General features: G+C 40.0%; 1 protein-coding gene and 1 long non-coding RNA gene across 5 annotated transcripts in view; one reads left to right on the top strand and one right to left on the bottom strand.

Moving 5' to 3' along the window:
* The first annotated feature begins 106 nt into the window (after window positions 1–106).
* LOC121637696 (serine protease HTRA3-like) lies at window positions 107–7,790 on the top strand. Of its 4 annotated transcripts, none has more exons than XM_041981916.1 (10): window positions 110–1,021; window positions 2,582–2,690; window positions 3,048–3,270; window positions 3,637–3,831; window positions 3,922–3,954; window positions 6,354–6,468; window positions 6,576–6,626; window positions 6,715–6,772; window positions 6,920–7,015; window positions 7,248–7,790. In XM_041981916.1, exons 1-10 carry the CDS (start codon window positions 577–579, stop codon window positions 7,414–7,416), a joined length of 1,494 nt encoding a protein of 497 aa, XP_041837850.1. In that variant the 5' UTR covers window positions 110–576; the 3' UTR covers window positions 7,417–7,790. The 4 variants fall into 4 exon arrangements, with proteins under 4 accessions (XP_041837848.1, XP_041837849.1, XP_041837850.1 ...); XM_041981918.1 differs by having other exon boundaries at window positions 111–1,021; window positions 2,585–2,690; XM_041981914.1 differs by having other exon boundaries at window positions 107–1,021; window positions 3,637–3,954.
* Window positions 7,791–11,738: 3,948 nt separating this feature from the next.
* The window catches only part of LOC121638863, a 21,413-nt gene continuing 9,793 nt past the window's right edge, over window positions 11,739–23,358 (bottom strand). Inside the window, exon 3 of the long non-coding RNA XR_006010092.1 lies at window positions 11,739–12,042. This is a non-coding gene — a long non-coding RNA (uncharacterized LOC121638863). The remainder of the gene's footprint in view (window positions 12,043–23,358) is intronic.

Genomic DNA, 23,358 nt, shown 5'->3' with positions numbered 1-23,358 from the left:
TTCAGAAGCACCATAGTAAAAATGGTGGCACAAATTTGGCACCGGCCATGTATATGGACCGATGGCAAAATTTAAATTCTCAGAGAATAAAAATATAACAGCTATTTCAGTAAAGTTATACCCACAGAAACAGTTTTAATGACATTGGAAAGTTTTCTGTCACTGACCATTGATTTTGTTACATTCTCTACCTTTAACTTGTCAGACTTTTTTCATTTGGGTGTCTGTAAAATGTGCTGGTTGTGTGTTTTTGTCTCCACTAGATGGTGCGCAAAACTGTCTCAGCTTCAAGGCTTGCTCTTCGGTTGTACCGGTGTTGGACGGTTCCAAGTTTAGTCATTTTCAAAACGGAGTGAAGTGAAGGCGCGTTGTGAAAATATGCGGACATGGATGACTGGCCGTGACCCAGTTAAATCTAAACAGAGCTTTGAGGAACCAGCCATGAACAATTTTTAGTAGAGTCACCGGATTTGCTTCTCGGCACAAAAAAAGCAACTCAGATGTTGGATGTTTTCAGTGTCATAATTTGCTATGATTTTATGAAGGTGAAAATTAATTTCGCCAGTCATTGTGGTGATGTCGGTGTTCATCACAATGCAGTTAGTTTTCCTTACAGCTGCGTTCCTCTTTACGTACGACCTTGCTGGGGCAGTGCGCTCTGACAAAAAATGTGCCGCCCGATGCGACGTGAGCTCGTGCCCGAGCCCAAGCTGTCCCGGCGGGTACGTCCCGGACCGATGTAACTGCTGCCTGGTGTGCTCGCCGCGGGAGGGGGACCCCTGCGGCCGCAAAAACGACCTGCCATGCGGGGATGGCCTGGAGTGCAAGCTGCTCGCTGCGGGGAGGCGGAGAGGCTCCAAAGGCGTCTGCCGGTGTAAGACGGACCATGAAGTGTGTGGAAGCGATGGCAAAACGTACGGGAATGTGTGTAAGCTGAAAGCAGCAAGTCGAAAAGCTGCGCATAAGGGGAGACACGTAGTGAGCCAAGCGCACAAAGGATCCTGTTTGCCTCCAGGCGCAGGTAGGACTGCATTTGGTGCGCACAGACCTAATCAGTGTGGAAATTTAAGCATTTAGTTAGTTAAACAACACCTTCTAAGAGCTTGGAGAACTAAAGAAACCACATTCCTGCTTTAGTGAGTTTGGAGCGTCCTCTGTTGTATTTTTATTAATTTGGTTGTAGGTCTGGATTGCTGACTGGCCAGTTTAGCAGCTCACTGCGTTTACAGTCAGACTGTACTAATATGTGCAGAACGGGGTTTGACACAGTCTTTCAGACGCAAGTCCTTCAGTTAATAAAACATTCTGGAAGACGTCACCAATTTATAGAACAGTAGAAATCATCAAGCATTAGTTCAGCGTCAGCATTGAATATTTAACATTTAGTGTTTAGACAGGGATGGAAAAAATGGAAGGGAGAGACTTCATGGAAGCTTCCACATGTGAAAATAAAAATCAAAAGGTAAATAAATCACACGTGCCTGTATGTTTGCGTGCGTATCATTATGAACTGTATAAGTGTGTGATGGCATTAGGGAAATTAGCACATTAACAATTGATAACAATAATAATATATGAAAAAAATACTTTATTAATGACCTAAAGGAAATTATGATATAAATGTTTCTTGAAAATCTAATATTTAAATACAACATAAAGTTTAATCATGAAGAAGAGAGAAAAAGAACATCTGCTACTATAAGTGAAGTAAATAAAATGTAAAGATATAAGGAAGAAAATAAAATGACCCCAAAAGAAGTAATTAAATGTTTCTTCAAACATCTTTTAAACATTTGTAACGTTTTATAACATTTTCTAAAAGTGATAACGTCGGAAAATAAAGTTCTGAAGATCGAGCTTTTCTATTAAACTTAAACTGCCCAAACGGTCGCCATGATTTGATTCCTTCGTACAAATGAAAATATGACATATTGGTGCCATAAATCATAACAACCTGCTTAACAACCTCATAACAACAACATAACCTCTGATTGGGTAACATTCCTGTCAGACTTTTCTGGAGAACCAGGATTTTATGAAGATTTAAAAGCACTCCACAGACTGGCTCTTGAACTGTGTTCTGGTAACAAGTTGTATAGTCCTTCTCAGAAGTCCAGAAGATGCTATAATCCTGATCTTCAGGCAGAATTTCTTATGTGGATTCTTTAAACCACGGGACAATTTTCCACATCACCTCAGTCCATGTAAGAAGAGCTTAGGTGTAGAGAAAATGATTACATATGGATGTTTATATGGTAGAGACACGTTTCTTTAATGGATGCAATAATGAGCTATGATCCCTGTCAATTTAATTATATATTTAATTTTATACTTTTTTTGAGGTGCGTTTGAAATTCAAAATGAGCAATAAAAGTTAAAACAACAAAAACAAAACAAAAAACTATAATATTTAGATACCATAAAGTAAGGGTTTCACTAGGGATTTGTTGTCATTCATACAAAAATCCTAATTTTAAGATTGAATGGAAGTCTGATGTTGTGATTTAATCTTACAATCCTGATTGTGAATAATGTTTGTGTTTTTGTGTAACTCCAGCTGTCTGTGGGTTCTTTGTGCCAGCAGGTTCATCCCTGGTCGATCCCAGCAGCCCTCGCTACAAGTTCAACTTTATTGCTGATGTAGTGGAGAAAATAGCGCCTGCTGTTGTCCACATTGAACTGTTTGTAAGGTGTGAAATGTGTGTGTTGCTGTCTGCGTATGTGTGATTATCTTAATCTATGTCTTCCAAAGTTCACTGTAAAACAAAAGAGTTTCGTTGATCAGGTCTGGAATGGTGAAGTTTATCTCCCCTAAGAACAACCATATTTCTTATTTGTAGTCTAATAGACTAATCTCTTAAACTCTGAAGAGAAATGTATGTTTATGTTTAGAAAACTGTGGCCATGAAGTTTCTACTTTGTCTTCTTAGTGCGATGATATAAAGTCCTGCAAAGAGAGCCTACTTAACTTTATGCCACACATGGTGACCAAAATGTGAAATGACCTCAGTATAAGTTTTATTTTTCTTTCTTCTTTTCCTCCCCAGACATCCTTTATTTCGCCGCCACACCCGTCTCTCCAGTGGCTCTGGTTTCATTGTGACCCACGCGGGTGTGATTGTGACCAACGCTCACGTGGTGACCACACCGGCCACCGTGGCAGGGAGGCCACAGCTGCGTGTTCAGCTCCATGACGGTGACGCATATGAAGCTGTGGTCAGAGACATAGACAGGAAGGCAGACATAGCCACCATAAAAGTCAATCCACAGGTAAAAGCACAAGCTCTGATCCTGAAACTCTTTTTCCATTATGATGAAATGTGGGTTTTTCTTTCCCTCCATGAAACATCCTGACATGTTTTTGTGCCAAAGTCTGACAGCTTCCTGCTAGACGTCCATGAGGCAAAGCAGGGATAGTTTCATAATTGTAACTCTGTGACTCACAGAACCAGCGCTGATGTGTGTATTCTCACACCCTTATCTCAAATACTTGGACTGTTTTGTAAGCTTTAAACTTTTCCTCCCTCTCTCCTCTTCTCTGAATGTATTTCCTCACTCATTCATGTATCTGTTTACTTCTTTGTGTGTGTGTGTGTGTGTGTGTGTGTGTGTGTTTGATTCTGTATATGGGAGCAGAAGAAGCTCCATGTTCTGTCTCTGGGTTGTTCAGCTGATCTAAGACCAGGGGAGTTTGTGGTTGCCATCGGTAGCCCCTTTGCCCTGCAGAACACCGTGACCACTGGCATCGTCAGCACAGCGCAGAGAGATGGCAAAGAGCTGGGCATCAAGGACTCAGACATGGACTACATCCAGACTGATGCTATTATCAATGTAAACACAAACACAGATTCATACACATGCATGTATCCATGTCAAGTTTATTCTCATATTTTTTCTTTTGTCTTTTATTCTTGTGAGAAGTATGGAAATTCTGGAGGACCCCTTGTTAACTTGGTAAGTGGAGTCCCTGTGATTAACTGCTTGGTTATACATGTTTTTCATTAGGAGTGGGACTTTAACAGTTAATTCATAACTAACAGTTAATTGTAATTAATAAAAAAAAAAGAGAATGTGTTAAAAAATAATGAATTTAATTGCAGCTTGCATTCTAAACAACACTAACATTTGTCAGTGCATGATTTCCTGGTACACACACGTCAGAGCTCGGCTAACACAGTGTTGGCAGCTTGGCTACTTTCTCAGACCCCTCTAGCACATACCTAGAAAGGAAATTATTGTGTTTTCTCTCTAACACACACATATGTACATACACTGCTGTGATAACTGTGGTCACATTATAGAGACACGAGAAATAAAACATCTTTACATCAATAATCTGGATCATCAAGTGGAAATATTTTCACTAAAGGTCACTAGAAAAGTAAGCTGCTGTTTTTGGGCGCAGTATGTGGCTCGATGGGGTAGTATGGGGATCAACGGCTTCTTTCCCCATCAGTTCTGGCTTACTCTCTGGTGGTGGTAGACTGGATCCTTGTCTGACCACAATGAATTTCATGGCTATTTCACTGGGAGCTGTTGGGCCTGCTGAGACTGGGGCTGTTGGGATCTGTCTCAGCCTTATCCAAGCCCTTTAGTGATGTGCGATGCTTGAAAGAGCCGGCTCTGAGAGCTAATGCTTAGTAGTGAATCAGAAGAGCCGGCTCCCAGTTTTTTTTTTTTGTTTTTTTTTCCTTTTACTGCGTGCTTAGTTCTCAGTGCTCAGCCCCAGCTTTACCCATAGCACTGCTTTGTTTGGATTGGCCCACATGGACAGGTGGCCGATCACATGTGAAGATATAAGATCATACCATTATGTGAAAACAGAAAGGGGGTGGGTGGAGGGGGGGACTGGATCAGCCTATCCAAGATGAGGCATCTTATTTTTCTGAATGCCAACCTGCACTAAGGACATTTATGCTGCTTTCTTGAGTATGGTTCTTGTTCTGTTTTGTGGATTTGTTTGCTGTTATTTGTCCATTTGTGCAATATAAGCTTTTTGTTGAAATATTAAACAAAAGAAAGTAGTTTTGTATCAGAATAAATGCTTAAAAGGAGGCAAATATAAGGCTCCTCGTAAAAATGCTGAACACAAATGTGTTTTCAAAACCTCATTGACCTCAGAGGAGTTCAAAACATTTCTTGGAATGAATGTGGTAATGTCAAATGTCAGATACCCAAGATCCAGAATGCACTGGTCATCAGAGAGAGGCCTTTGTCTTGATCTGATAGCCAATGCAATGCTATTGAACAGATCCGAACAAATTCTAGATACGTGTACTTTGTTGACAACTACTCACTGGACCCCGAAAATGCTGACAGGTTTGTCAAAATAGAGAGGCCTACAGGCTATTCCAACTTAATACCATATTACAACTGTATAACTAAATTACAACTATACCTACATAACTACCATGTTATTACATAGATGTTTTTTACAGTACAAAGTGCACGAAGTACACTTAAGTGGACAGATAACTGTAACTTTATAAAATTAAAATAGAAAAAAGTTTTTTAAAAACCTTGTTTTTCATCCCTAAAGATGTATAAAACACTTAGTAAAGTAATCCTGACTGATCTTATCATAATTCATGCGTGAGAGGGTTAAGAGCAGTTCGGAAGCGCAAAGCGCCGGCTCTTCTTTGGGAGCCGAGCCAAAAGAGCAGGCTCTCTGAAAAGAGCTGAACATTCCATCACTAATGCCCTTCCTCTATTAAAAAGCCTGAAATATCTATTATTCTTCATTTTTATATCTTCCTGTACAAAATAAGTCTGGTTACAGGCTATATTTAGTCAGTGCTAAGTAACATGGATACTCTTTGAGCATCTTTATAGTTTATTTTCAGCTCCAATGTGAAAATATGGATTAATCGAGTTGATGTTTAGTCCCTAAATATACTTACTGAAAACTAAACGTAACATTGTTTCCAAACATAATTTTAACACTAATCTATTGCTAGCATTTAACTAGATTAGCACTGTTATGTAGCTTAGGGCTAACATCAGGTTAACACCCTTTTTACTATTTTTACTAATATAAAGCCTTTAAAGGATGAAAAATTAGGAAACCATTTTAAAAAGTAATTCAAACTGGTGCAGTGACACTGGTGGTCAATGTGTGTTTGGAAAGATGTTTCTTTCCTCCTCCTCCAGTGAGCTGTTAATCATCTAAGGTGTCACCTCTGGTGTCCAATCAGATTTCAGGTGTGGCCAGTGCCACCCTGGCCCACCCCTCTAGGTCCAGCCTTGGCGTTAAAGTGAGCAAAACATCTGTAAACTGATTTGTCTAACCCAGAAAAGCCTTAAAAGCTCTAAATAAGTGCATCCATTTACATTTAGTCATGTGTTTCTTTCAGGATGGCGAGGTCATAGGTATCAACACTCTGAAAGTAACAGCAGGGATCTCCTTTGCCATCCCCTCAGACCGGATCAGCCACTTCCTGTCAGAGTCTCAAGCCAAACACAGTAAAGGTGGGCGATCTCAACCTGAGCGAAAGATTTTCCACCCTACATATAAATTAGCATCACTGCTTAATATTCATCACTAATTCGCATCCTCCTTGTTGTCATTGGGACAGAAAAAGCAAGACAGCAAACAAGACGTATAAAGGAACCACAGTCTGATGCAGGTGAGAGCAGCTGAAGGTTGTCATAGAAACATTAAGACTGTTTAAAGCTCTGTGGAAAATGAAGATGCTACTTTTGTGCTGTTTACAGATGTGTCACAAGTGAAGAGATACTTTTTAGGGATCAGAATGATCACAATCACAAAAGAGTGAGTTGAAACATTCACACACATATATTAGATTGTCGCTTTAATTACACATTCTGAGTATTTCAAGCCCAAATATTAATTAGCATTAAGTTAAACCAGCATTGTATATAGATTATACTTCCGTCAGTGTTTTTGTGTTGGTCTCAGTCTTATGGCACAGCTTAAACATCAGAATCCAGACTTTCCTGAAGTCAGCAGTGGAGTTGTGGTGCAGGAGGTCATACCTAACTCACCAGCAGAGAGGTATTTTCACACACACACACACACACACACACACACACACACACACACACACACACACACACACACACACACACACACACACACACGAATCCAGAGCAAAGTAGAATTTATCTGCTTTATAGAACTTTGTTCCTTCAAATGATTTTGGTCCGTCCTGTGTTTCTATAATGTTACATAATCTTTGTCGTTAAGTGTTAAACACCCGTTTCTGAATTTCTTTCATGTTTATAAGTGGAGGTATTAAAGCTGGTGATGTTATCGTGAAGCTGAATGGGCAGCCAGTCCAGACCACTGAAGACATCCACGACGCTCTGCAGAGTGATCGCCCACTTCTTCTCGAAGTTCACAGAGGAAGCGATAACCTTCTGTTCAACATCCACCCTGAACAGCTAGTGCATTAACAGCTCAGATAAGGTGTTTTCAGTGTGGAAACTGTCATGCAAAAAGTTACAAATAAGCTATCAAACCATGAACTGACAAGGAGTATTTTCCAAAAAATTTTCCATTTCCTATCAACTTCCACCAATATGATGATGTATATTTTATTATTTGCTCAATTTTTTATATTCATGAGAGATACAAGACACAACGATACTCAGAATGTTGCTGAGTAGAATCTGCTGCTCTGTATACTGAAACTGATTCTTAATAAAAGCATAGAAAGAAGCGTCTACACAGTGATGTATATTTATCTGTCTGGTCTGTTCAGCAGCTGCTCTCCAGCGGGTGACTTTCTCACCTCTGTTTATGTCTTCTCATCCCTCTTTCTTCCTCTCTGGCCTGGAAGGAAATCCTCTTGATGTAAACAAACCTAAGCAGACAAATAGAGAAAACACAAGTACACTTAGCAAAGTCCTGTTTTCAGAGAAGTCCTCATTATACTCTTGTCTGAATCTCAATCTTTCACGTCATGGCTGAAAGACTGAAAATCCTTTTAGATGAATGGTTCAATTTAGCCAGGGAAGAGAGCACCGTTAAACTATTAAAGCGGACCTGTACTTTCTCCAGCTTCAGCTACTTCTCATTTGTTGGCACAGATTTCTCCTTGTGACCCCGTAAACCTACTTCAAACAGGACGGTACCTGCACAGCTCATAAACTGGACCTAGACACAATCCATACTGCATATATAAGCAGAGACTTGTCCGTGTTACTGTTGGCTGTAACGATGATAGAAACATAAACAAAAAGGAAAAAGAGAAGCTGATGAAACCACTGTGGATACATTGCTACCATATCATGCTGCTGAGGCTTATTTTATCCATGTCTGAGGTTCAGTGAATGTGTGTATCTCTGACCCAGTTGTTAAAGTGTGTGCTGTATTTTTTCAGTCTTGGCAAAGCAGAGCATAGCTATGTCTGTGGAAGACAGAGCAGACACAGCTGTGTGTCCTTATAAAGACAAAACTACACATTTAACGGTGCCATTGAACTCACATGTAATATCTTAATCTCACCACAAAAAAGAAAAAGAGAATGCTACGATAGAATCACAGATAAGTCTGCCCTTCATACTCAAGATATATTCAGATCTTATCAAAACAATGTCTTGCCATCCAAAGGCCACTTACTGTTGTTTATTTAACACAATTTATGGATCCAGAATTGGCCACTAGATGGCGTGGTTGAATAAAAATAAAATGTCTGACGTGGCAACTATTCAGTTGCTTAAATTCTAACACTACTGTGGTTGAGAAATACAGTTTCTGAAGCAGTTTAGCCACAGCTCTAGTCTTTAACTGGATATTTAAGAGGAGGTAATCACTCAAAATTGCAAGCTTATTAAAGTGCAACAAAAATGCATTAATTTCTACAAAGCACAAAGATTATTTTCAGTTATTTTCAGTTACCATAATGTTTAGACATTTTTAAGCAACAAAGTCTTTTGATTGTTTTGGTTATCATTGTGTTCCATCTCTCTTTCATTGAATAACACATTTTAATTTTTTGGGAAATGAGGATGCACATTTTTGCTGCTTTTCAGAGGAATCTGTGTGTTGTGACACCAACTGAAACATTTCAGTAGCTTGACAGGCTGTGGGCATCATTGTTTCTTTCTCCTTTTCATTTTAATGAAGGCAGGCTCTGTGTTTGTGAAGCTATGCTGTTTTATGTCATGCAGAATGAGGTCTGCTGAAATTACCATGAACCCTTTTGGGAAGAGGTATTACCTTGATGGTAACATATGTGTCTCCAATATTCATCTCTTCATCAATGGTATCTTCACATGTGTGCAAATCATGCATGCCATGGACACTGATGGACCCCATGTCATCATAGATGCTGGATTTTGCATCTTTCTTTGATCACAGCCTGAAACATGGACTCATCTGACCATTAAACACATGTCCATTGTCTTTCTGTCCATCTGAGATGAGCTGGTGTCCTGAGAACTCAGGAATGTTTTTGCTCAGAGCTGATATACAGTATGGCTTTCTCCTTAGAAATACTGTATTTTATTCCTTCTCTAATGCTTATCTAAAAAAATGGTTGCAGGGGCAGCAGCCTACACTAAGAGACATAGATTTCCCTCTCTCCTGCCACTTTGTCGGATTCCCCTGCGGGGGTCCTGATGTACGCATAGCCCTAGTGTATCATGGGTCTTCCCAGGGGCCTCCTCCCACTGGGAAAGGGAAGCATCCAGGAGGCATCCTAACAGATGTAAAAGCCACCTCATTTGTCTCCCGAGCAGAGCAGCAGCTCTACTCAGATGACTATGTTCTCAGCCTAACTCTAAGGCAGATAGGGTGCTTGTATCTGCAATGTTGTTCGTTTGGTCACTACCCACAGCTCGTAATCATAGGTGAGGGTAGGAACCCTGACTGACCAGTAAATCGAGAGCTTTGCTCTTCAGCTCAGTTCATCTAGTACAGTTTCAGGTTACATTTATGGATGCATTGGTCAACTTGAGTAAAAATGGTTTGCTACTGTATGCCAAAATGTTGGGCTATGTTTGTTATGGTGGCATGATGGTTTCTTGTGCAGTGTTGCCTGAAGGCTCAGAAGTAATGACCGTCCAACAATGGCTTCTGTTTTGTTTCTGTTCAGTGTTTTTACACACAGATATATCTACAAACTCTCTGAATGATATTCTGCACACTGCAAATATTTACAGAGATTTACAATTTTAAAATAAAAAATATTATCTATTTATGTATTGGGAAACTATTGATGATTAGTGATGAACTAGAACATCTAGGATTTTAAGCCCCTTCCCTTCCCTCTACCACATTTATTAATCTAATTACCAAGTGACCTTTTTTCAAATCAGACACTCAACCAGTGATTTTCACTGCACTTCACAGAAATGGTCACTTTTAACTTTACCTGCAGCTAAAATCAGTAGTGGTGAATATATCTTCGTGCTAAATCTTTATTTTGTAAACATTAGATGCATTTAAGACAAGAGTGGCCAAGACCGTTATTTTGACCATTGTAAAATTTGCATATTCAATAATTTTATGAATTTAAATCATAAATGCTTACTGGTCCTTGACTTTTCCTGAAACTGTGTGAATAAATAATAAACAAGTTTTAATATTTAGTATGAACATAGGAAATATGATAATTTCTACTTATTTTGGCTACAGGTGGTCATTTTGATTACAGGGAAATTTGCATTGTTCTATTTTTAGATTCCTGTCATTGTAGGTCAGATCATATGTGTAAAGGGTGATATGCAAAGATGAATTCATAGTAGATTTTACATCATACTGGACGTTGTAGGAATGAACGTACATAGTATCAAGAAGTGCACTGAAGCACATAGAGCAACATCTAGCATAGCTTATGAAGGGAACCTTCTCTCCACACCTGTAAACCACATGCTCGCTGCCGTAGTCCGCGAAGCAACACGTGCACTTGGAAAGAATCTACACTATTTACTAGGGGGCTAAAACAACTATTAATAAGTCCCAACCAGAGCAGATCAGACCTGCCACCATGCTGCTGGTGGGAGTCTTTTTCCCAGCTTTGTGCTGCAGCCCACTTTTAGACTTCATAGAATAAAACAAAATTTCTCCTCTGCTCTCTGTATTGCGCATGGCCTGATGTGCACACAGAGCCCGTCACAGTACACCTGACTGAGGCCCCCACCCCCACCCACTCATGTAAGAAACATGGAATAGAGTTGTGATTAGGCTGTGTAAGAATATAGGTCTGTCCTGTCAGCTGTTACCATTATTGGCCTTTACAATACAGACAGTGAGCTTGTCCCATTGTCTTGCTGTCAATGACATGTAGTCATGCTCTCCTAACAACAAACAAACATGCATGTCTGTTTATTTGTAGTCATTGAGCTGGCCAGCACCTGTCAGCACTGATAGAGAGCATTGATAAGCCCAGTGGTGCACAATTCTAGTGCTTTGGAAAATTTACGACCTTTTCCTGAATAGAACCGTTTTTCAATTCCCATCCCTGTTGGTGTTTCTCTGACCATGTATAGTACAAAGCTGTGAGCCATAATCCATATTTGCTTGAAATAGAGCTAAAGTTTGGTGGAGGCTCCTTTTATATCAAATCTTGACACCCTTACCTATCACCAGTTGATCTGCTGATTAGGCCTGTCACGATAACCAATTTAGCTGTACGATAAATTTTCTCAGAAATTATCGCGATAAACGATAATATTGCGCAAAGCTCTAATGTGTCATTTTGAGACCATTCTCAACTAATATAATAATAATAATGCAAGTACACATTTTCAAAGATCAATAAACTAAATAAATAAAAGCGCCTTTTTCACATAAGCCGGGACGCCGGCCCAAAAGTAATGCAGCCCACTGGGAATCCTCCCAAACCTCTCGATTAGCCGGCATTGCTCTTAATGTGTATTTTGTCAAATACGCTAGTGTTAACCATTCCCGCTTCTTATCCGCCGATAGTAGTCGGAGGACACGGGGGAGATCCGTCCTCTCCAGGGCCGAAGTGGAGTTGGCTTCGGGGTTAACTCCCAATTACTCTCTTCTCTCGCCGCTCACGGCGTGGAGCACCATAAAAAAAAGGAAACAGCGGTTGTGCTGAGAAACGGCTTTATTATAACGCACCGTTATTGTTTTTCCTGACTGTTCTGCCTAACCGCTCCGTCTCTTCTCTTCACACCTTTTCTTCTTCTGCTACTCTCGTTCCTCATAAGCTCTTCTTCTCCTCCCTCTGCGCTCACGCTCACTCTCACGCGCACTGAGCTGCTGGATCGCACACACAAAGTTAGACACATCGCACAACACTAGTATATAGGCTGACTCTATTTGCGTAATGTGCCTGCGGATTACAGGGGTTATTACGGTAGACCAGGAAGTGGGGGCTTTGTACTGACGTCGTAAGCTAGATGTGTGTGTTCTGCTTACATGTGGGGAGCAGCGAAATGATAAAAGAGGAGGTGCTTGCATCTATTATTTCTCCATTCGACTTATTTACATATTTCAGCATGAGAATCGGAGGTTTAGCGCGAGAGCGTGAGAAGCCACTTAAATGCGCAAGTCTCACGGCCATTGCGTGTTGGCAGCCCTGCAAAACAAATGCGGCTTACCGGCTCGTGCTGCAACATGCTGCAGTCAAGTATGACACCAGAGAGATCACTCCGCAAGAAACCAGAGCGTTGAGTCGAAATACGCCATAGTGAAACCTATTGTCATACACAGTTTATGGTAAAGGGGGGACTAATAAAAATTATCGCGGCCGGCAAACTTATCGTGCTCTTATTTTCTTATCGTTCAATTAATTGACTTATTGCTTATCGCGACAGGCCTACTGCTGATTGTAGAATCTTCCAGAATGTCTCAAACTTAAATGTCTTATAAACTTTTCTGTCCTATATCACTGCTACGTACAGCTGTATTAAATTGAAATTCATCTCTATTTATTCTCTTTAAAATTCTCCTCCTTCAACGCTCTGACTTTATTTTCTTCTTGATTAATTCCCTACAAAAGTCTTTCAACCATTTTGTTCAGTTCGTCCTACACATCTGTCACCATCTGTCACTGTGCAGCATATGGGAAGAGTCCAGGGTAAAGGTCCAATGACCAAAGACCTCTAGAAAAGCCATGGGGAAAATGAACCTTCAGCTCAGTCATGTGTTCACAGAAAAATGGTAATGAAGCTTGTGGTGCTTTGTGAGAAAGACAAGAAGACAAACAGAGCACAGTGGCCCTGTTTAATGTCAAACTGTGAGTCATCATAACCTCACAACCTGATGACATTTGGAGTGTCATCAGTGGCGCTTAACAGATGCTCATCAGAGCAATCTTTTTGATGCATGAAAACAAACACAGCACACAAACACGTTATTAATCTGTGCTAGAAGCAGTGACGTGCGGTCAGGGGAAGCAGGTGAGGCAGTGCGTTAAAAACGTAACATATATATTAATATTTTCCACTGATCTGTGTTAAAAATACATTCTCAGTATGACTCTAACACGTTTTTGACAGTTTATTAGGTAAACTGTAAAATTTGAGTATTTTCCTGATCAAATACAGATACCCTGGTGGAGGCACAGGCGAGCTGTGCCTCTCCTCTGACTGTGCCATCCAATACAAACTGGGTTGCATGATGCATGCCCCTTTCTGTTCCTCAGCATATCGCCAATATGAATTTTACAGAAATATTTGTTATACACCATAACTCTACAGTCTGTGTAATGTCTTAATGTATTTGTGAGATAAATATCCCTGTTTATTGTATGCAGAGAAAAGTTTGCAGGTGAGGCAAACATTACTCTGCCTCACCTCAAGGGGGCCCAGTCACACACCACCACGACTTGGGCAGTGTTGACAACTTAGAGACCCTTTTCTTTTAAAAGCGACTAGCAACAAATCTAGCGACTTTTTCTGGTAATATTGGAGACTTTTGAAGACTGAACATAGTTTATTCTTCTCAGTGAGGAATGGGTGCTGTGCAGGCTCCTCCCTTGTCCAAAAGCAATCAGAAGAGGCTTCATGCAGCAGCAGCTCCCAGCTGCATTCAGAGCAGGAGATGATCACCTCTGCTTTATGACCAGGCTGAAAATGAAACATACAAAGCTGCTGCTGGATGATGCTGCGCTGGCTTACCGTCAGTATTAATGTCTATTAATGAGGAGTGTGGAAGAAAACATTTAGAAAGTTAAAAGTGTTGTGAAATCTTGCAGACTCCTAATTAGAAAACAACTTACACTTAATAAATTTAAACTACAACAAAAGAAAATATTAACCAAAGAATTTGTTTTATTTTTATTAGTTTTGCTTTTTTGAACATTTTTAGCTTGTCTTTTCGTCCATTTTTGCCTTTCCCACGACATTCCTCTCCACGGCAACCTCTATTACTATGTTCCTGGCTATTATGAATGAATATTGAAATAAGATGCTCTTTTCAGTTCTTACAATTGTAAATAAGTGTCTCACCAACCATAAACTTTACCGCACGTCACTGGCTAGAAGAATCTGCTAGGGACACAAACTTAAAATATTTTGGAAATGTAGGCACATAGTGAGGAAAACTAGAAGCACAAGATGGGAACATTTAGCTAAATAATGGCTGCACAGTGAATGATAGTAACAGGCTGAGTTTTCTAGGAAGTAATGAAATGAAGAGAACTAGAAGCGCATAGACTACAGATTGGCCATGTCTCTGCTGTCACAGCAGCAGGCATTTGGACAGCTTTAATGCAATTAAAAAAGAAAATAAAAGCCTGTTGAACTGAGGCAGAACAGTAGGACAGGCCTTAACTGCTTCCATCTGTCTGGAAACCTACTTAGAATGACTCATTGCTTTACTGATCAGAGCTACTGTGGGCAGCTTACTTTAAGAGCAGAGAAAACAGAGCTTTCAAAGTCCTAGAGTGAAAATTCAGAAAGTCCTCCAACTCACCTCCTACACACACACACACATGCTAACTTTACTCTAGCATCCAGTATTTTAGAGCTAAATGCCACATTTCTAACACACAGAGGCTCCACAGCTTGACAATTAGTCAGAGATAATTACAACCATGTGTGGTTGTGTTGAGACTTTTGACTTTGCCTCCTTATTTCCAAACGTGAACACAGAGTTTGTTTTACATTTAAGTGCAAAGCTGGACATGCAAAGATATTCTGTGTATGTGCTTCTGACAGCTACATAATTTCAGTTTTATATGCTCTCCTAAGGCCACATAGTTTTTGCAGATTAAAGGTCTAGGATTCCATGCATTCCTTTCAAAGTACGATCTGTTTTTACCAAGATTTCTCTGGAAATACTCTGTCTATATAAAATGCTTTCAAAATTATTGGACTGCAGTGAGTCAGTGGATGACTCTGCTTTACTTGTGTATTTTATCTCAAGCTTTTACTACTTATTAAAAGCAGGATTTGGAAAAAGAGAATAAATCATATTCATATGCTGTATAAATGTAGTCTCTTTTTCTGTCGTCTGCAAGAACTGCCCTTCAGAGTTCAGGGTGTGTTTTTCCCCATTAGTTTTCAAGTGCCTCTCACTGTTAACCACATCTATCCTCTTTTTAGTCTTTGTTTCAATATCTCAAAGACTCATTAAAGGTGCAGCGTATAACAAAATCAAAGGTTAATGACAGAAAAATTTGATATGTCATTAAACATAGTTTCCATTGGTATAAAATCACTTTACTGAAATAAATGTTATGTATTTTTTTTTTGCCAAGAATGAGCCATGTTGTGGGTACATATACCTGGCAGCTACCACATTTGTGCCACATATGTCTTCTCATGACAAATAACTCTATGTGACGTGACAAACCCCCTTAGCTTTAAAACTGCATTACCAGCTTTGTTTGATAGTGTCATGAGCACGATTTATGTTATTTGTTGGTATTTAGGGTCATGCTTAGTTCTGTGTTGCTTTTTGGTTCATGCTCATTAGTCCACCTGGTCGGATTGTTCATTCACCTCACTTGTGCCTTGTTAATCCTTCAGTGTATTTAAGCCATTGGTTTCAGTTACTCCTTGCTAATCTGTTGTTGTTGCTTCGGTTAGATGTGGTCCATGCTGTGTCAGCCTTTTTTCTTCCAGAGTCTTTTTTGTTATGTTTAGGTTAGTTTTACTTTATTAAAAACTTTTACCTGTGCTAGTTTGCCTCCTGCCTCTTCTGCTTGCACTTGGGTCCTCATGTCCACGGCGCCTTGAAAGGCACCATAAGTCGTTACCTGTATTGCAGTCATTGCTGTACCTCAGGCCACCAGATTTACTCAGGGATGAAAACATGTTTAAGTCTGGAATAATTGTGGCCACTGTCGATTCACAACTGTACTTGGCATTTGAGGGAATTTTCATGCCCATCTTCACTATTAAATTTCAGTAATTCTTACACACTGTTCCTTTAAACATTCAAATATCTGCATACAACCTGGACTTATATTATGCAGATGAAAACATGCTACATAGCACCTCCCAAATGGGAGTAGCTCAAACTCTTTGTAGTTGTTATCTCAAATTATTGATAGATCGTGATGATGTGATGAAGCAAAATATGACACAGCATCCCAGAAGAAAAGTTGTGTTGTCTCAGCCTCGGGAATGTTCATAATAAATGTCACTGGGCCATCAAAACAAGTCAGAGGCACAAAAGTATACGGCCAGAAAGATACACAGTGCTGCTTTAATTAGCGAAGAACCAGCCCTGCACCACTCCTCCAGTTTGGAAACATGAACATCATAATCAGAGTCATGATCATTATTATAAAAGAGACCTGCTAAAGGCATGTCTTCTGCATATTCAGTTAAAAATTTTGACATTACTGCCATGTATTGGCATTTCTTTTGTAACAACTGAAAATAAAAGTGACGAAAAGACAAAACCTTGTGGTGCTCCTTTGTTTAAAATCACCCCCAACACAGATGAAAACATCTTTAACTTATACTTTCTAGGGGGAGAATTAGTAAAAAAAAAATTTAATCCGGTGTTTCAGTTCCCCCATCAACCCCAAGTCCAACAGCCACTAAAGAAGTACACAAATCTCTACACTGAATTAAAAGCTGAACAAAAATCACTAAAAGTAGCCCTGGTTAAGCGATGAACCAACAGTAAGTTTCCCTTCAGCCTGCAATTTGTACCTTTTTCTAGCCCATTGTTTGGGGTTTTGAGGCCACGCTTGCTCCATCCTTGTACCCAAATACAAAATACAGCTTCTTCACAATTTATTTCTACTTGTAAGGCAAAGAGAGTTAGCAAATAGATCCAAACATCCAGAGGACAAAGAGCCTGATATTTCCATCAGAAATTGGGAAGAAACCAGAGCTGAGAAAAAAATTTGAAGATTGGACTTAGATTCTTGAAGTGGTCAGAAAAGCCACTCCAGTAGTCATACTTATACAAAGCCATCTGTTTGCTATTATTGCTATTTTACTAGCTGTTGTTTCCACTGCTCCTAAGTGGCCAAGCAGCTATTACAATTTTAAGGGAATGATTTAACATTTGAGGAGAACTGGCTCGATTTTACTTCCAGCATGTTACACACTTCTATTTTGTCAGATATCCTTCAGAGTATTTTATTTATTTATTGTAAGGAAATAGATAATTTTAAGCCAAACCATGATCTTTTGCTAATCTGACCCAAAGTATTTGTGATTCCCAATCTTACATATTTTGCTGGCTAAATGAAACCACACTAGAGGTAGTCAAACACGGAGAAAAAACAAAAATGTAAGACTCACAACAGATGTGATACAAAACTAGATGAAAACATACATGCACATAACACCAAAGAGATAGAAAAAGAATCACAGATGTCATTTCACAGGAGTTAACCCTCTAAGCACCAAGCCATCTCTCTAAAAAGAGAGCTTAAACCTGTTACCACTTTCCACCGCTAGACATTTAATTGCATTTCAGCAGTAGAAAATAAATGGCTAAAAATTAATAAACCTGAATTTGAAGTGCCATTTTATGTACTTTAACTAACAGCTCTAGCCTTGCTATAATTAAGAGTCTGCAACATGTTGAGTACTTTTAATTTTTAAAATGTTTTCATCCACACTCTTCATTAATAGGCATTAAAATCTGATGGTAAACTGAAGCGAAAACAGCTGGTGGCAGCTGGGAGCTAGAAGTTCTGCAGCCTGAGGATGAGGCGCTGTAACTGCTCTTGGACCAGGCTTGTGGCAGCACCTGCTGCTCATTGAGAAGAGTAAACTATACATGCTTTCACATAAGTCTTGTATCTGTCTACTGACAAACGTTCCACGTTGTTTGGAATGCAAACTGTTATTAAACACGTACATTTTTTAAACATGTTAAAATTTTTGTAAGTTTTAATCATAATTAACGTGATAAGGTCCCACCTGATGATATATATATATATATATATATATATATACACTGGCATGCATCATCTGCTGCTTATCCAGAGTCAGGTCACGGGGGCAGCTGCCTAAGTAGGGTAACCCATACTGCCCTCTCTCCAGCCACATTCACGAGCTCATTTGGGGGGACTCTGAGGCATTACCAGGCCAGCCGCAAGATGTAGTCCATCCAGTGTGTCCTGGATCTTCCCTGGGGCCTCTTTCCAGTGGGTTGGGCCCGGAACACCTTACCAGGGAGGCGTCCAGGAGGCAACCTCTTGAAATGGAGGAGCAGCGACTCTATTCTGAGCCCCTCCCGGATCACCGAGCTTCACACCCTATCTCTAAGGGAGAGCCCGGCCACCCTGCGGAGGAAACTCATTTTGGCCTCTTGTATTCGCGATCTTGTTCTTTCGGTCACTACCCACAGCCCGTGACCATAGGTGAGGGTAGGAACGTATATTGACCGCTAAATCGAGAGCCTTGCCTTTTTGGCTCAGCTCCCCCATCACCACAACAGACCGTTGCAGAGTCGGCATCACTGCAGACGCCGCACCGATCTGCCTGTCTATCTCCCACTCACTCCTCCCCGCACTCGTCAACAAGACCCCAAGATATGTGAACTCCTCCATTTGGGTCAGGACCTCACTGCTGACCTGGAGAAGGCCCTCCACCCTTTTCCGGCTGAGGACCATGGTCTTGAATTTGGAGGTGCTGATTCTTATCCCTGCCACATCACACTCTGCTGCGAATCGCTCCAGTGAGAGCTGAAGATCACGGCCTGATGAAACCAACATAATCACATCATCCGCAAAGAGCAGAGACCCAGTCATGAGGCCACCAAACCGGATCCCCTCAACACCTCTGCTGCTCCTAGAAATTCTGTCCATAAAAGGTATGAACAGAATTGGTGACAAAGGGCAGTCTTGGCGGAGTCCAACCCTCACCGGAAACAACTCTGATTTACTGCCGGTGATGCGGACCAAGCTTTGACAACGGTCATACAGAGACCGGACAGCTTCTACAAGGGGGTCCGGCGCTCCATATTCCCAGAAGGAGTGCTTTTCAACACCTCCTCCAAGAACTCCAAAAATGGTGGGTACTCTGAACTGCTATTTGGTGCATAAACACAAACAACAGTCAGGACCCACCCCCCCACCTGAAAGTGGAGGGAGGCTACCCTTTCGTCCACCAGGGTAAACCCCAACGCACAGACGCCAAGTTGGGGGGCAAAGAGCATGCTCACACCTGCTCGACGCCTCTCACCGGGAGCAACTCCAGAATGGAAGAGGGTCCAGCCCCTCTCAAGGACAGTGGCTTCAGAGCCCAAGCTGTGCATCGAGATGAGTCCAACTATATCTAGCCGGAAATGCTCAACCTCACACACCAACTCAGGCTCCTTCCCCGCCATAGAGGTGACATTCCACGTCCCTAGAGCTAGCTTCTGTGCCAGTGTCCCCGCTCACACTGCACCCGACCCATATATATATGTATATATATATATACATATATATATATAATATGCAGTATCTCACAGAAGTGAGTGCACCCCTCACATTATAAAAGTTAAACTTTGACATACAGAATATCAAAGTTTCATTTCTATAGTAAGATATATTATATTATATAATATTACTGCCATCATAAATTCTGCCTTAAATTCAGCATTTTTTTAAATTTAAAGTATGTCTTAAAAACCGCAAACCCTAGCACCTCAAGGGTTAACTGTAAAAATCAAAAGTAAGAGACCTGCAACTTTTTCCATCATTAACCTTCCAGCCTCCTACGAAGAAGTTGGCTCTGTTATGAGGTGATATTTGTTTTTGACATCAAATGCAACCTCAGACCAGAGCTAGTCCCTCATGGTGCCTCTACCAAAGTGACTTCTTGCTCATATTTTAGAGACACTTTGATTGAACAGTAGTATTGGAGACCTTGAGAGTGAGAACAAATAAAACAAAGCTGTTTTCTGGCTGTGGTTCAGTTCTTGTGCACAATACAGCATCAATCTTCTTGTCTAACTCTTTGCAGGAATGCAAACAAGTATGTTTCTTAAAATGTTCAACTATTTCGTTGACAATAAAGTATTTCAGTCATGCTCTGGGCACAAACTCCTGAGCAAAATTCTATGAAAACAGAGACAGAAGCCAGTGTTTTATTATGGTTTTAAACACATTCCTCAGAATGAGATGTTCTCAAAGCCATGTTACAGAGGAAATGAGACAAATGCACATAAATGTTATATTTCAATCACTTTTGAGGACTTACATTAATTTCCTGGAGACTGACTTTGACCTCCCCAACCAAAACTACTACTTGCCAAGCCCTCTTATACCTGAAACAGAGTCCTCATCCTAAAATCTCAGTGATTTACATTACTGGGGTTTGTTTTGTCCCTCGGATGGAGGCAGAATTCGACAATTGACTGTGTAAAAACACTTAGGTCTCTGCAACATGGATAATGTAACCACACACACACACACCCACACACAGACACACACCAAGTCATCCAGTTACACAGTAAAGAGCTTAGAAATGATTTTGTCAGGGCTCAAGTGATAACTAAATCCTTTGAGCCTTTCCTCTGTCTTTCAGCTTCCTCCCTCTGACAGACGGCTGACTCATGCATTCTACTTCTGTTTTCCTCCGTCTGTCTTTTTCTATACATTCAGTCTTCATCTCCTCTGTTTTCTTATAGCAGCATTTCTCTGGGTCTTGTATAATACAGCTACATTTTTCTCAACTTGTGACCTCTGTGTAGGTGGGAGTGTACGCTCTCACATTGGAAATTTGACTCTGTGTATGTGTTGATTAATTTCATGTGGGTGTGCTGTATGTGTTCCCAGTCTTACTGCTTGAAGAAACGGGATAATTGCCTCGTGTTGCAGCTATATAGTTGGGTAAATCTCTTAATGAGGACAATGCCTGCTGTGACCAAACCATAGGCCCACAGTGCTGTGGGTGAGTTTGGAACATATACAGCAAAACCAGCAATTTACAGTCACTGGAAAAGGATCTTCTGTGATAAGAAGGTATTGCTTGGTCACCCTGACAGATTAACTGTAGGTGGTGTTGACATGTTGTGCCATGTCAGGCATGCTGGCATGAAGCAAAGTGGTCTAAATTATTATTTATTTATTTTTTTTACAGCCAGTATGATATCTAAGCTAAATAGCCAACATATACCTCTGGTTTTAAATCTTTTTGTGTGTGACAGTGTGTGTTAATCAGTGGTGTGGTCCTTCCATAACTTGCAAAAGAAGAGAAGACATCTGGAAGACGAATCTGAAATTAATATAAACAGACAGCCTGCCAAAGATCACAGGGACTGTTATCTTAGGCAAATAGAAAGAAGAACATCGTATGTTCTCTATTGGTCTGGGAATTAAAATAAAATGTCAAACACAAACATCAGCAGTAAACAACTCATTGGGTTGGAAGGAGTCAAACTGGGAACTCGTTTTAGAGTAAATCAAAGGCATTTACTCAATTTTTTTTATGTTTTAAGAGACAGAATCAGCTGTTTTTGGACTTTCACACTGGTAAGAAAACAAAATTATGATGCCTTTAGTTAAAATTCCTATCAGGTCAGTTTGGTTAGAGTACACATCAGCAATTCATTTCTTTTAAAATTATCTTAAAAAAAATACAAATATAATTTTGTTAAAATTATCTGAAACGCAAATCTTTTATGAGTTTTATGTTTGAGACTCATCTTAAAATGGTTTAGTTCTTTTTCTCTACAGTCTAGAAAAGGTTTTCTACAATAACAAATTATACAGTTACAAAAAAGTGTGTTGTACCTTATTATATATTTATTTTTAATCTCTTGAACAGGTTCAGTATTTAAGGTAAATTAATGGAATATAATAATGGGAAAATATCATATTTACATACTTCAGTGCTTAGTTGTGATTTTCCATGGCACAGCTGAGCTCTTGCACTTCTAGTCATCCGTGTGATGCTGGACTCCACTGGAGTTCACCTGTTCTTAGTTTAATGTTCTTTATTTCTGTCTCTCGCTTGTCTGGTGTAGCATCATAACAAGCTGAATCACGGTCTGATGCCATGTTGTGTTGAAAAAATTTGCTTTGGATCTTGGTGGATATGATGGAAATAAAGTTTTATGGATTTGATGAAGCACACTATTAGATCTGGAAGACTACATAAACATTCTGCAGAACTCATGAGAACAACAGCATATCAGGCTCCATCATTCTTAAATAGAGAGAAAAAAAAAGGAAAAATAGACTTTAAATCTTAGTCTGCAGAGCCAAAAGGAGGAACTGGATTAATAGTCATTATAAATAAAATCCAGAATTCCTTAGAAGAAAGAACCATACACAGCTATTATACCATACATGAGACCTTTATAGAGAACAGAACCTTTCCTTACAGTCACTGCTATCCTGCTGGGAATCTCCCATATGGCACTGGAATAACTCTCAGACTATTGGAAGCAAAATCATCTGATCTGATTAAATGAAGATGAAATTATTTGTCTCCAATTTCTAACTGTGTGTGTTAGGAAGATAACCAGGCAATGAGCATCAACAGTTCCTCCAATCAAACATGTTAATGGAAGCATCATCCTGCTGGCATGTTTCTTTGCAACAAGTTGCAGGATTCTCACTGAGGTGCAGAGAGAAATCGATGCAGAAATATAAACAGCACTTTTTTTTCCAGTTTTGTTTATTTTTGATTCAGTCTTAAGACAAATCACCAAACACACAAAATAAGGTAATCCAAATACAAGAATAAAGAGGAGCAGAACAAATAAAAATCTTATATAAACTGCCTCTTTTACATAACAAAACACATGTACAAAAATAAACATAAAAACCCAACACAAACTAATGTAAAAAGAAAAAAGATTAATAAAGCATCTCACATCTACCTGTCGAGGTTATCTTCATTATAATCCATCATAACCAAAAAGAAAACCCTTAACACAAAGATTTATTTAACAATTTTGAGTAGACAACAACCCTAAAGGGAGCATGGAGATATGCAGGAACCACCTCTGGAATACTCCTGAAGTCCTGGGGTTACCCAGCCTGAGTCTGGACCTGAACAGAG

Source organism: Melanotaenia boesemani, chromosome 4, assembly GCF_017639745.1.
Source record: "Melanotaenia boesemani isolate fMelBoe1 chromosome 4, fMelBoe1.pri, whole genome shotgun sequence".
Classification (NCBI taxonomy): Eukaryota; Metazoa; Chordata; class Actinopteri; order Atheriniformes; family Melanotaeniidae; genus Melanotaenia; species Melanotaenia boesemani.
This window is presented reverse-complemented; position numbering and strand designations above follow the sequence as displayed.